Source organism: Tachypleus tridentatus, chromosome 6 (genome assembly GCF_004210375.1).
Source record: "Tachypleus tridentatus isolate NWPU-2018 chromosome 6, ASM421037v1, whole genome shotgun sequence".
In the NCBI taxonomy this organism is placed as follows: domain Eukaryota; kingdom Metazoa; phylum Arthropoda; class Merostomata; order Xiphosura; family Limulidae; genus Tachypleus; species Tachypleus tridentatus.
The window spans coordinates 35,513,935-35,528,780 of record NC_134830.1 but is presented as its reverse complement, the minus strand read 5'-3'; the positions used below and the strand labels follow the sequence as shown (position 1 = coordinate 35,528,780).

Genomic DNA, 14,846 nt, shown 5'->3' with positions numbered 1-14,846 from the left:
ACTTCTCAAGTCTTTGGTAACGTACATTGCAGTAAAAATTTAAATTCACTGTTGAAACATGTCACAAGTAACAAACTTGAAATTAATTTCAATTATCATACAATATGTGTAAACAGAAACAGCGATTATTATCTGTTGAATTTGAATGTGTTGTAAAGCTTACAAACAAAATTAAATTAAATTTTACTCTGCTAATTACTCGCTTTGTAAATAGGTCATTCATTTAATGTTTTCATTTTCTCGTCAGAGGGCCATTGTTTGTTTTCTTACTAGGCCAAGTAAGCAAACAGCTATTTGCAACTATTATATTTGAACAAGGTTCAGAATAGACCAAAACCAACTGAAATATCAGTTAAAGAAACAAAATCATACTGAAAAAAAACGATTTGGCGATTTTGACCCAAACTTTACTGTACGCATTTTTTAAAAGTATTTTCGGTTTCACGTGTGTTTTTAATGAAAATTTCTATGAAAATCGCAGTAGTGAGATGGTATAATGTTAATGGCAACCCAAAAACTAGTAACTGATCATGAAACATATAGAATACAACATATAAGGTGCTATTTTACATAAATATATAAAATAATTTAAATGATAACTCTGATACACAAAGTTTTCGTTATACGTAATTCTAGGATACAAAACATGCTTCTCTACGTAACTTTTTATCGTTTTCACTTTTCAGTGATTAAATGTTATAGTTTTAAATACTTGGAAGAAGGGTTTAATTCGAAGCTTGCCTGTGAGAGTAGAATCACTTCCAAATAATGCATTCAGAGGATTAGAGTTCAGGTTGACTTGGAGTCCTTTAGGGTCACGTTTATCCCACTACTCTGAAAACCATAACCACCTCGATAGGCAGGTTTTCTTACATTGAAGTAATCAATGGGAAGAAATTTGGCCGATTTGATTATCCCAGTGTATTGTGGGTAGCCGACATTTTGCTGAGTTAAAAGACTGTTAGGGAAAATTTGTCGTCTGAGTGCATTGGGAAAACGGTTTATATTCAATTGCGAGCGTAAGTTATTATTGAACGGATTAAACCTATTAATTTGAGGTATATACCTACTAATATGAGAATTAAACCCATTTAACTGTGGATAATACATATTGAATCCCGAATTAAGCCTATTAATCGGTTGTGGATATATATTAGACTGTGATGTAAATCCTGTTGCAAAAGGGAAATTCGCGTTAATATCTGAATTGAAATTATTAAATTGAGGTTTAAGCCTATTAAGTTGTGCATTAAATCCATTTATCTGTGGATAGTTTAAGCTACTCCTCGAGTTATATCCATTAATCTGCGGCTTATATCTATTATTTGAAATTCCATTATTAAGTCGAATATTTTGATTTGAGTTTCTATTTTCGCTCATTTTATTAGGATTTAAACTGGAGCCCGTGAGTAGCTGATAAAAGTCCTCAAACTCTGCAAGTGCGGTGTTCGAATTTTGTCCTCGATTCTCAATAGAGTAACCTTGATCGTGTAGCATGTAACCCATACGATTCTCAGCTACTGCACAAGGGCCGGAAAACTCATCTTGTTTCCCTTCACATTTCTGAACAGAGGAAATCCTGAAAGTTAGAAAAAGTAAGGAACTGAGTGACTCTTCAGTGTAATAGCATCAAGATTATTATAAAATATGACCATATTAAAATCATAAGCCAAAAGATCTGTTTACCAGAAATAATATACTAAAAATATACCATAACAATGCTTATCTCAATGGTGTTACCTCCAACATACCATAATGCTACTTATCTAAATGGTGTTACCTACAATAGACCATAATGATACCTATTTGGAAGATGTTACCTACAATATACCATAATGATACATATCTGGATGGTGATACCTAACTGGATGGTGTTACCTACAATATACCATAATGTTACTTATCTGGATGGTGTTACCTACAATAGACCATAATGTTACTTATCTGGATGGTTTTACCTACAATAGACCATAATGTTACTTATCTGGATGGTGTTACCTACAATAGACCATATTGATACCTATCTAGATAAGGTTACCTACAATATACCATATTGATACCTGTATGGTTGGTGTTACCTACAATATACCATATTGATACCTATCTGGATGGTGTTACCTACAATATACCATAATGATACCTATCTGGACGGTGTTACCTACAACATACCATAACGATACCTATCTGGATGGTGTTACCTACAATATACCATAATGATACCTTTCTGGATGGTGTTACCTACAATATACCATAATGATACCTATCTGGATGGTGTTACCTACAATATACCATAATGATACCTATCTGGATGGTGTTACCTACAATATACCATGATGCTACTTATCTGGATGGCGTTACCTACAATATACCATAATGATACCTATGTAGATGGTGTTACCTACAATATACCATAATGTTACTTATCTGGATGGTGTTACCTACAATATACCATAATGTTACTTATCTGGATGGTGTTACCTACAATATACCATAATGTTACTTATCTGGATGGTGTTACCTACAATATACCATAATGTTACTTCTCTGGATGGGGTTACCTACAATAGGGATAATACTAATTATCTGGATGGTGTTACCTACAATATACCATAATGATACCTATCTGGATGGTGTTACATACAATATACCATAATGATACCTATATGGATGGTGTTACCTACAATATACCATAATGATACCTATGTAGATGGTGTTACCTACAATATACCATAATGATACCTATGTGGATGGTGTTACCTACAATATACCATAATGTTACTTATCTGGATGGTGTTACCTACAATATACCATAATGTTACTTATCTGGATGGTGTTACCTACAATATACCATAATGTTACTTATCTGGATGGTGTTACCTACAATATACCATAATGTTACTTATCTGGATGGTGTTACCTACAATATACCATAATGTTACTTATCTGGATGGTGTTACCTACAATATACCATAATACTAATTATCTGGATGGTGTTACCTACAATATACCATAATGATACCTATCTGGATGGTGTTACCTACAATATACCATAATGATACCTATATGGATGGTGTTACCTACAATATACCATAATGATACCTATCTGGATGGTGTTACCTACAATATACCATGATGCTACTTATCCAGATGGTGTTACCTACAATATACCATAATGATACCTATCTGGATGGTGTTACCTACAATATACCATATTGATACCTATCTGGATGGTGTTACCTACAATATACCATAATGATACCTATCTGGATGGTGTTACCTACACTATACCATAATGATACCTATCTGGATGGTGTTACCTACAATATACCATAATAATACCTATCTCGATGGTGTTACCTACAACATACCATGATGATACTTATCTGGATGGCGTTACCTTCAATATACCATAATGTTACTTATCTGGATGGTGTTACGTACAATATACCATAACATTACTTATCTGGATGGTGTTACCTACAATATACCATAATGTTACTTATCTGGATGGTGTTACCTACAATATACCATAATGTTACTTATCTGGATGGTGTTACCTACAATATACCATAATGTTACTTCTCTGGATGGTGTTACCTACAATAGGGGATAATGCTAATTATCTGGATGGTGTTACCTACAATATACCATAATGATACCTATCTGGATGGTGTTACATACAATATACCATGATGATACCTATATGGATGGTGTTACCTAAAATATACCATAATGTTACTTATCTGGATGGTGTTACCTACAATATACCATAATCTTACTTATCTGGATGGTGTTACCTACAATATACCATAATGATACCTATCTGGATGGTGTTACCTACAATATACCACAATGATACCGATCTGGATGGTGTTACCTACAATATACCATAATGATACCTATCTGGATGGTGTTACCTACAATATACCATGGTGCTACTTATCCAGATGGTGTAACCTACAATATACCATAATGATACCTATCTGGATGGTGTTACCAACAATATACCATAATCATACCTATCTGGATGGTGTTACCTACAATAGACCATAATGATACCTATCTGGATGGTGTTACCTACAATATACCATAATTCTACCCTTCTGGATGGTGTTACCTACAATATACCATGATGATACCTATCTAAATGGTGTTACCTACAATATACCATAATGATACCTATCTGGATTGTGTTACCTTCAATATACCATAATGATACTTATGTAGATGGTGTTACCTACAATATACCATAATGATACATATCTGGATGGTGTTACCTACAATATACCATAATGTTACTTATCTGGATGGTGTTACCTACAATATACCATAATGTTACTTATCTGGATGGTGTTACCTACAATATACCATAATGTTACTTATCTGGATGGTGTTACCTACAATATACCATAATGTTACTTATCTGGATGGTGTTACCTACAATATACCATAATGTTACTTATCTGAATGGTGTTACCTACAATATACCATAATGATACCTATCTGGATGGTGTTACCTACGATAGACCATGATGCTACTTATCCAGATGGTGTTACCTACAATATACCATAATGATACTTATCTGGATGGTGTTACCTACAATATACCATGATGCTACTTCTATGGATGGTGTTACCTACAATAGGGGATAATGCTAATTATATGAATGGTGTTACCTACAATATACCATAATGATACCTATCTGGATGCTCTTACCTACAATAGGAGATAATGCTAATTATATGGATGGTGTTACCTACAATATACCATAATGATACCTATCTGGATGCTCTTACCTACAATATACCATAATGATACCTATCTGGATGGTGTTACCTACAATATACTATAATGATACCTATCTGGATGGTGTTACCTACAATATACCATAATGATACCTATCTGGATGGTGTTACCTACAATATAACATGATGCTACTTATCCAGATGGTGTTACCTACAATATACCATAATGATACCTATCTGGATGGTGTTACCTACAATATACCATGATGCTACTTCTATGGATGGTGTTACCTACAATAGGGGATAATGCTAATTATATGGATGGTGTTACCTACAATATACCATAATGATACCTATCTGGATGGTGTTACATACAATATACCATAATGATACCTATCTGGATGGTGTTACCTACAATATACCATGATGCTACTTATCCAGATGGTGTTACCTACAATATACCATAATGATACCTATCTGGATGGTGTTACCTACAATATACCATAATGATACCTATCTGGATGGTGTTACCTACAATATACCATATTGATACCTATCTGGATGGTGTTACCTACAATATACCATATTGATACCTATCTGGATGGTGTTACCTACAATATACCATAATGATACCTATCTGGATGGTGTTACCTACAATATACCATAATGATACCTATCTCGATGGTGTTACCTACAATATACCATGATGATACTTATCTGGATGGCGATACCTTCAATATACCATAATGATACCTATGTAGATGGTGTTACCTACAATATACCATAATGATACCTATCTGGATGGTGTTACCTACAATATATCATAATGTTACTTATCTGGATGGTGTTACGTACAATATACCATAATGTTACTTATCTGGATGGTGTTACCTACAATATACCATAATGTTACTTATCTGGATGGTGTTACCTACAATATACCATAATGTTACTTATCTGGATGGTGTTACCTACAATATACCATAATGTTACTTCTCTGGATGGTGTTACCTACAATAGGGGATAATGCTAATTATCTGGATGGTGTTACCTACAATATACCATAATGATACCTATCTGGATGGTGTTACATACAATATACCATGATGATACCTATATGGATGGTGTTACCTAAAATATACCATAATGTTACTTATCTGGATGGTGTTACCTACAATATACCATAATGTTACTTATCTGGATGGTGTTACCTACAATATACCATAATGATACCTATCTGGATGGTGTTACCTACAATATACCATAATGATACCTATCTGGATGGTGTTACCTACAATATACCATAATGATACCTATCTGGATGGTGTTACCTACAATATACCATGGTGCTACTTATCCAGATGGTGTAACCTACAATATACCATAATGATACCTATCTGGATGGTGTTACCAACAATATACCATAATCATACCTATCTGGATGGTGTTACCTACAATAGACCATAATGATACCTATCTGGATGGTGTTACCTACAATATACCATAATTCTACCCTTCTGGATGGTGTTACCTACAATATACCATGATGATACCTATCTAAATGGTGTTACCTACAATATACCATAATGATACCTATCTGGATGGTGTTACCTACAATATACCATAATGATACTTATCTGGATGGTGTTACCTACAATATACCATAATGATACATATCTGGATGGTGTTACCTACAATATACCATAATGTTACTTATCTGGATGGTGTTACCTACAATATACCATAATGTTACTTATCTGGATGGTGTTACCTACAATATACCATAATGTTACTTATCTGGATGGTGTTACTTACAATATACCATAATGTTACTTATCTGGATGGTGTTACCTACAATATACCATAATGTTACTTATCTGAATGGTGTTACCTACAATATACCATAATGATACCTATCTGGATGGTGTTACCTACGATAGACCATAATGATACCTATCTGGATGGTATTACCTACAATATACCATAATGATACCTATCTGGATGGTGTTACCTACAATATACCATGATGCTACTTATCTAGATGGTGTTACCTACAATATACCATAATGATACCTATCTGGATGGTGTTACCTACAATATACCATGATGCTACTTATCCAGATGGTGTTACCTACAATATACCATAATGATACCTATCTGGATGGTGTTACCTACAATATACCATGATGCTACTTCTATGGATGGTGTTACCTACAATAGGGATAATGCTAATTATATGAATGGTGTTACCTACAATATACCATAATGATACCTATCTGGATGCTCTTACCTACAATAGGAGATAATGCTAATTATATGGATGGTGTTACCTACAATATACCATAATGATACCTATCTGGATGGTGTTACCTACAATATACCATAATGATACCTATCTGGATGGTGTTACCTACAATATACCATAATGATACCTATCTGGATGGTGTTACCTACAATATACCATAATGATACCTATCTGGATGGTGTTACCTACAATATAACATGATGCTACTTATACAGATGGTGTTACCTACAATATACCATAATGATACCTATCTGGATGGTGTTACCTACAATATACCATAATGATACCTATCTGGATGGTGTTACCTACAATATACCATGATGCTACTTCTATGGATGGTGTTACCTACAATAGGGGATAATGCTAATTATATGGATGGTGTTACCTACAATATACCATAATGATACCTATCTGGATGGTGTTACATACAATATACCATAATGATACCTATCTGGATGGTGTTACCTACAATATACCATGATGCTACTTATCCAGATGGTGTTACCTACAATATACCATAATGATACCTATCTGGATGGTGTTACCTACAATATACCATAATGATACCTATCTGGATGGTGTTACCTACAATATACCATATTGATACCTATCTGAATGGTGTTACCTACAATATACCATATTGATACCTATCTGGATGGTGTTACCTACAATATACCATAATGATACCTATCTGGATGGTGTTACCTACAATATACCATAATGATACCTATCTGGATGGTGTTACCTACAATATACCATGATGATACTTATCTGGATGGTGTTACCTTCAATATACCATAATGATACCTATGTAGATGGTGTTACCTACAATATACCATAATGATACCTATCTGGATGGTGTTACCTACAATATACCATAATGTTACTTATCTGGATGGTGTTACCTACAATATACCATAATGTTACTTATCTGGATGGTGTTACCTACAATATACCATAATGTTACTTATCTGGATGGTGTTACCTACAATACACCATAATGTTACTTATCTGGATGGTGTTACCTACAATATACCATAATGTTACTTATCTGGATGGTGTTACCTACAATATACCATAATGTTACTTATCTGGATGGTGTTACCTACAATATACCATAATGTTACTTATCTGGATGGTGTTACCTACAATAGGGATAATGCTAATTATCTGGATGGTGTTACCTACAATAGGGGATAATGCTAATTATCTGGATGGTGTTACCTACAATATACCATAATGATACCTATCTGGATGGTGTTACCTACAATATACCATGATGATACCTATCTAAATGGTGTTACCTACAATATACCATAATGATACCTATCTGGATGGTGTTACCTTCAATATACCATAATGATACCTATGTAGATGGTGTTACCTACAATATACCATAATGATACCTATCTGGATGGTGTTACCTACAATATACCATAATGTTACTTATCTGGATGGTGTTACCTACAATATACCATAATGTTACTTATCTGGATGGTGTTAACTACAATATACCATAATGTTACTTATCTGGATGGTGTTACTTACAATATACCATAATGTTACTTATCTGGATGGAGTTACCTACAATATACCATGATGCTACTTCTCTGGATGGTGTTACCTACAATGGGGGATAATGCTAATTATCTGGATGGTGTTACCTACAATATACCATAATAATAACCTATCTGGATGGTGTTACATACAATATACCATAATGATATCTATATGGATGGTGTTACCTACAATATACCATAATGATACCTATCTGGATGGTGTTACCTACAATATACCATGATGCTACTTATCCAGATGGTGTTACCTACAATATACCATAATGATTCCTATCTGGATGGTGTTACCTACAATATACCATATTGATACCTATCTGGATGGTGTTACCTACAATATACCATATTGATACCTATCTGGATGGTGTTACCTACAATATACCATAAAGATACCTATCTGGATGGTGCTACCTACAATATACCATAATGATACCTATCTGGATGGTATTACCTACAATATACCATAATGATACCTATCTCGATGGTGTTACCTACAATATACCATGATGATACTTATCTGGATGGCGTTACCTTTAATATACCATAAAGATACCTATGTAGATGGTGTTACCTACAATATACCATAATGATATCTATCTGGATGGTGTTATGTACAATATACCATAATGTTACTTATCTGGATGGTGTTACGTACAATATACCATAATGTTACTTATCTGGATGGTGTTACCTACAATATACCATAATGTTACTTATCTGGATAATGTTACTACAATATACCATAATGTTACTTATCTGGATGGTGTTACCTACAATATACCATAATGTTACTTCTCTGGATGGTGTTACCTACAATAGGGGATAATGCTAATTATCTGGATGGTGTTACCTACAATATACCATAATGATACCTATCTGGATGGTGTTACATACAATATACCATGATGATACCTATATGGATGGTGTTACCTAAAATATACCATAATGTTACTAATCTGGATGGTGTTACCTACAATATACCATGATGATACCTATCAAAATGGTGTTACCTACAATATACCATAATGATACCTATCTGGATGGTGCTACCTTCAATATACCATAATGATACTTATGTAGATGGTGTTACCTACAATATACCATAATGATACCTATCTGGATGGTGTTACCTACAATATACCATAATGTTACTTATCTGGATGGTGTTACCTACAATATACCATAATGTTACTTATCTGGATGGTGTTACCTACAATATACCATAATGTTACTTATCTGGATGGTGTTACTTACAATATACCATAATGTTACTTATCTGGATGGTGTTACCTACAATATACCATAATTTAACTTATCTGAATGGTGTTACCTACAATAGGGGATAATGCTACTTATCTGGATGGTGTTACCTACAATATACCATAATCATACCTATCTGGATGGTGTTACTTACAATAGACCATAATGATACCTATCTGGATGGTGTTACCTACAATATACCATAATGATACCTATCTGGATGGTGTTACCTACAATATACCATGATGCTACTTCTCTGGATGGTGTTACCTACAATAGGGGATAATGCTAATTATCTGGATGGTGTTACCTACAATATACCATAATAATAACCTATCTGGATGGTGTTACATACAATATACCATAATGAAATCTATATGGATGGTGTTACCTGCAATATACCATAATGATACCTATCTGGATGGTGTTACCTACAATATACCATGATGCTACTTATCCAGATGGTGTTACCTACAATATACCATAATGATACCTATCTGGATGGTGTTACCTACAATATACCATATTGATACCTATCTGGATGGTGTTACCTACAATAGACCATAATGATACCTATCTGGATGGTGTTACCTACAATATACCATAATGATACCTATCTGGATGGTGTTACCTACAATATACCATGATGCTACTTCTCTGGATGGTGTTACCTACAATAGGGGATAATGCTAATTATCTGGATGGTGTTACCTACAATATACCATAATAATAACCTATCTGGATGGTGTTACATACAATATACCATAATGAAATCTATATGGATGGTGTTACCTGCAATATACCATAATGATACCTATCTGGATGGTGTTACCTACAATATACCATGATGCTACTTATCCAGATGGTGTTACCTACAATATACCATAATGATACCTATCTGGATGGTGTTACCTACAATATACCATATTGATACCTATCTGGATGGTGTTACCTACAATATACCATATTGATACCTATCTGGATGGTGTTACCTACAATATACCATAATGATACCTATCTGGATGGTGCTACCTACAATATACCATAATGATACCTATCTGGATGGTATTACCTACAATATACCATAATGATACCTATCTCGATGGTGTTACCTACAATATACCATGATGATACTTATCTGGATGGCGTTACCTTCAATATACCATAAAGATACCTATGTAGATGGTGTTACCTACAATATACCATAATGATACCTATCTGGAGGGTGTTATGTACAATATACCATAATGTTACTTATCTGGATGGTGTTACGTACAATATACCATAATGTTACTTATCTGGATGGTGTTACCTACAATATACCATAATGTTACTTATCTGGATGGTGTTACTACAATATACCATAATGTTACTTATCTGGATGGTGTTACCTACAATATACCATAATGTTACTTCTCTGGATGGTGTTACCTACAATAGGGGATAATGCTAATTTCCTGGATGGCGTTACCTACAATATACCATAATGATACCTATCTGGATGGTGTTACATACAATATACCATGATGATACCTATATGGATGGTGTTACCTAAAATATACCATAATGTTACTTATCTGGATGGTGTTACCTACAATATACCATGATGATACCTATCTAAATGGTGTTACCTACAATATACCATAATGATACCTATCTGGATGGTGTTACCTTCAATATACCATAATGATACTTATGTAGATGGTGTTACCTACAATATACCATAATGATACCTATCTGGATGGTGTTACCTACAATATACCATAATGTTACTTATCTGGATGGTGTTACCTACAATATACCATAATGTTACTTATCTGGATGGTGTTACTTACAATATACCATAATGTTACTTATCTGGATGGTGTTACCTACAATATACCATAATTTAACTTATCTGAATGGTGTTACCTACAATAGGGGATAATGCTACTTATCTGGATGGTGTTACCTACAATATACCATAATCATACCTATCTGGATGGTGTTACTTACAATAGACCATAATGATACCTATCTGGATGGTGTTACCTACAATATACCATAATGATACCTATCTGGATGGTGTTAGGTACAATATACCATAATGATACCTATCTGGATGGTGTTACCTACAATATACCATGATGCTACTTCTATGGATGGTGTTACCTACAATAGGGGATAATGCTAATTATATGGATGGTGTTACCTACAATATACCATAATGATACCTATCTGGATGGTGTTACATACAATATACCATAATGATACCTATCTGGATGGTGTTACCTACAATATACCATGATGCTACTTATCCAGATGGTGTTACCTACAATATACCATAATGATACCTATCTGGATGGTGTTACCTACAATATAACATAATGATACCTATCTGGATGGTGTTACCTATAATATACCATCATGCTACTTATCCGGATGGTGTTACCTACAATATACCATAATGCTACCTATCTGGATGGTGTTACCTACAATATACCATCATGCTACTTATCTGGATGGTGTTACCTACAATAGGGGATAATGCTACTTATCTGGATGGTGTTACCTACAATATACCATAATGATACCTATCTGGATGGTGTTACATACAATATACCATGATGATACCTATGTGGATGGTGTTACCTACAATATACCATAATGATACCTATCTGTATGGTGTTACCTACAATATACCATAATGATACCTATCTGGATAGTGTTACCTACAATATACCATAATGATACCTATCTGGATGGTGTTACCAACAATACACCATGATGCTACTTATCCAGATGGTGTTACCTACAATACACCATGATGCTACTTATCCAGATGGTGTTACCTACAATATACCATAATGATTCCTATCTGGATGGTGTTACCTACAATATACCATAATGATACCTATCTGGATGGTGTTACCTACAATATAACATAATGTTACTTATCTGGATGGTGTTACCTACAATATACCATAATGATACCCATCTCGATGGTGTTACCTACAATATACCATAATGATACCTATCTGGATGGTGTTACCAACAATACACCATGATGCTATTTATCCAGATGGTGTTACCTACAATACACCATAATGCTACTTATCCAGATGGTGTTACCTACAATATACCATAATGATTACTATCTGGATGGTGTTACCTACAATATACCATATTGATACCTATCTGGATGGTGTTACCTACAATATACCATAATGATACCTATCTGGATGGTGTTACCTACAATAGACCATAATGATACCTCTCTGGATGGTGTTACCTACAATATACCATAATTCTACCTATCTGGATGGTGTTACCTATAATATACCATGATGATACCTATCTGGATGGTGTTACCTACAATATACCATCATGCTACTTATCTGGATGGTCAGTGATGTCGAGAAACCCACTTGTTGAGAAATTTATATGCAAAAACGGCTCGTTTGGGTTCAGAAAATATTTATCAAAGAAGAGCGAACTTATCTGGATGGTGTTACCTACAATATACCATAATGATACCTATCTGGATGGTGTTACCTACAATATAACATAATGTTACTTATCTGGATGGTGTTACCTACAATATACCATAATGATACCCATCTCGATGGTGTTACCTACAATATACCATAATGATACCTATCTGGATGGTGTTACCAACAATACACCATGATGCTATTTATCCAGATGGTGTTACCTACAATACACCATAATGCTACTTATCCAGATGGTGTTACCTACAATATATCATAATGATACCTATCTGGAGGGTGTTACCTACAATATACCATAATGATACCTATCTGGATGGTGTTACCTACAATACACCATAATGCTACTTATCCAGATGGTGTTACCTACAATATACCATAATGATACCTATCTGGATGGTGTTACCTACAATATACCATATTGATACCTATCTGGATGGTGTTGCCTACAATATACCATAATGATACCTATCTGAAGAGTGATGCTTACAATAGAAGTTACCAAAATTTTAATATATATCTGAAGGTGTTTTATTAACACTTAAACTTTATTTGCGATTATTCTACATAATTTGTACTCACCGTGAAGTGTGTATCATTAATTTGCTTGATTTTAATAAACAAGACATGTTCAGTAACAATGTTGGAAAATAATATTCATAATTAGTGTCATAATCCAATGTTCTTTTATAGCTAGGGCGACTAATTAGAAAAACAAAATGCAAAATTTTCTAAAATTAACAGATACAAATCGTATGCTGTTGGGATTTAAAACTGATTCTTTGAATTTCGCGCAAAGCTACACGAAGATTAACTGCGTTAGCCGTCCCTAATTTAGTAGCATAAGAGTAGAAGGAAGGCAGTTAGTCACCATCATCCACTGCCACCTCTTGGTTTACTCTTTTACCCACGAATAGTGTGATTTACCGTAACTTTATACCGCTCCCACGGCTGAAATAGCAAAAATCTTTTATGAGAGAGGGATTCGAACCCCCGACATTCGGATTACGAAGTGGACGCCCTAACCATTTGACCATGTAGAGCCAGATTTTAAATTATTCTATTGACGGTTTTATGACTAACTGTTTTTATAACTTCGTATGTCAAATATTTATCAAAACATTCGGGAAATTAAATAATGTTTTTACTTTAAGTTTTGTGTAGGTGTAACTCGCATGTATACCAATTTTCACCTCAGTTACACAAAAGGCTAAGCAATGTTTCCAAAATCACGGATAGAAAATTAAATGTTGGAGTAGAACTTTTTTATTTTCATTTCATTATAACTATGCTTAAACAAGTGCCTAAAGCATCTATGTGCTTTTCAATATGAAGTAAAAATCCACTCTTTTTACACTGACAAGCTTTATATACAAAAAAGAGAAAACTCGTCTTCAGTTTCAGTTCAGCATAATTTTGGTCATATGATTTTGTTTTAAATTCCTAAAGTATATAAAACAATTTTTCACAATT

At 34.0% G+C, this 14,846-nt stretch overlaps 1 protein-coding gene across 1 annotated transcript in view; it reads right to left on the bottom strand.

Annotated features, from left to right (window-relative positions):
• Positions 1–789: 789 nt before the first annotated feature.
• Positions 790–14,846, bottom strand: part of LOC143251581 (uncharacterized) — a 35,401-nt gene continuing 21,344 nt past the window's right edge. The window contains exon 6 of the mRNA XM_076502853.1: positions 790–1,579. Within this exon, the coding sequence (XP_076358968.1) occupies positions 790–1,579 (790 nt within the window). The remainder of the gene's footprint in view (positions 1,580–14,846) is intronic.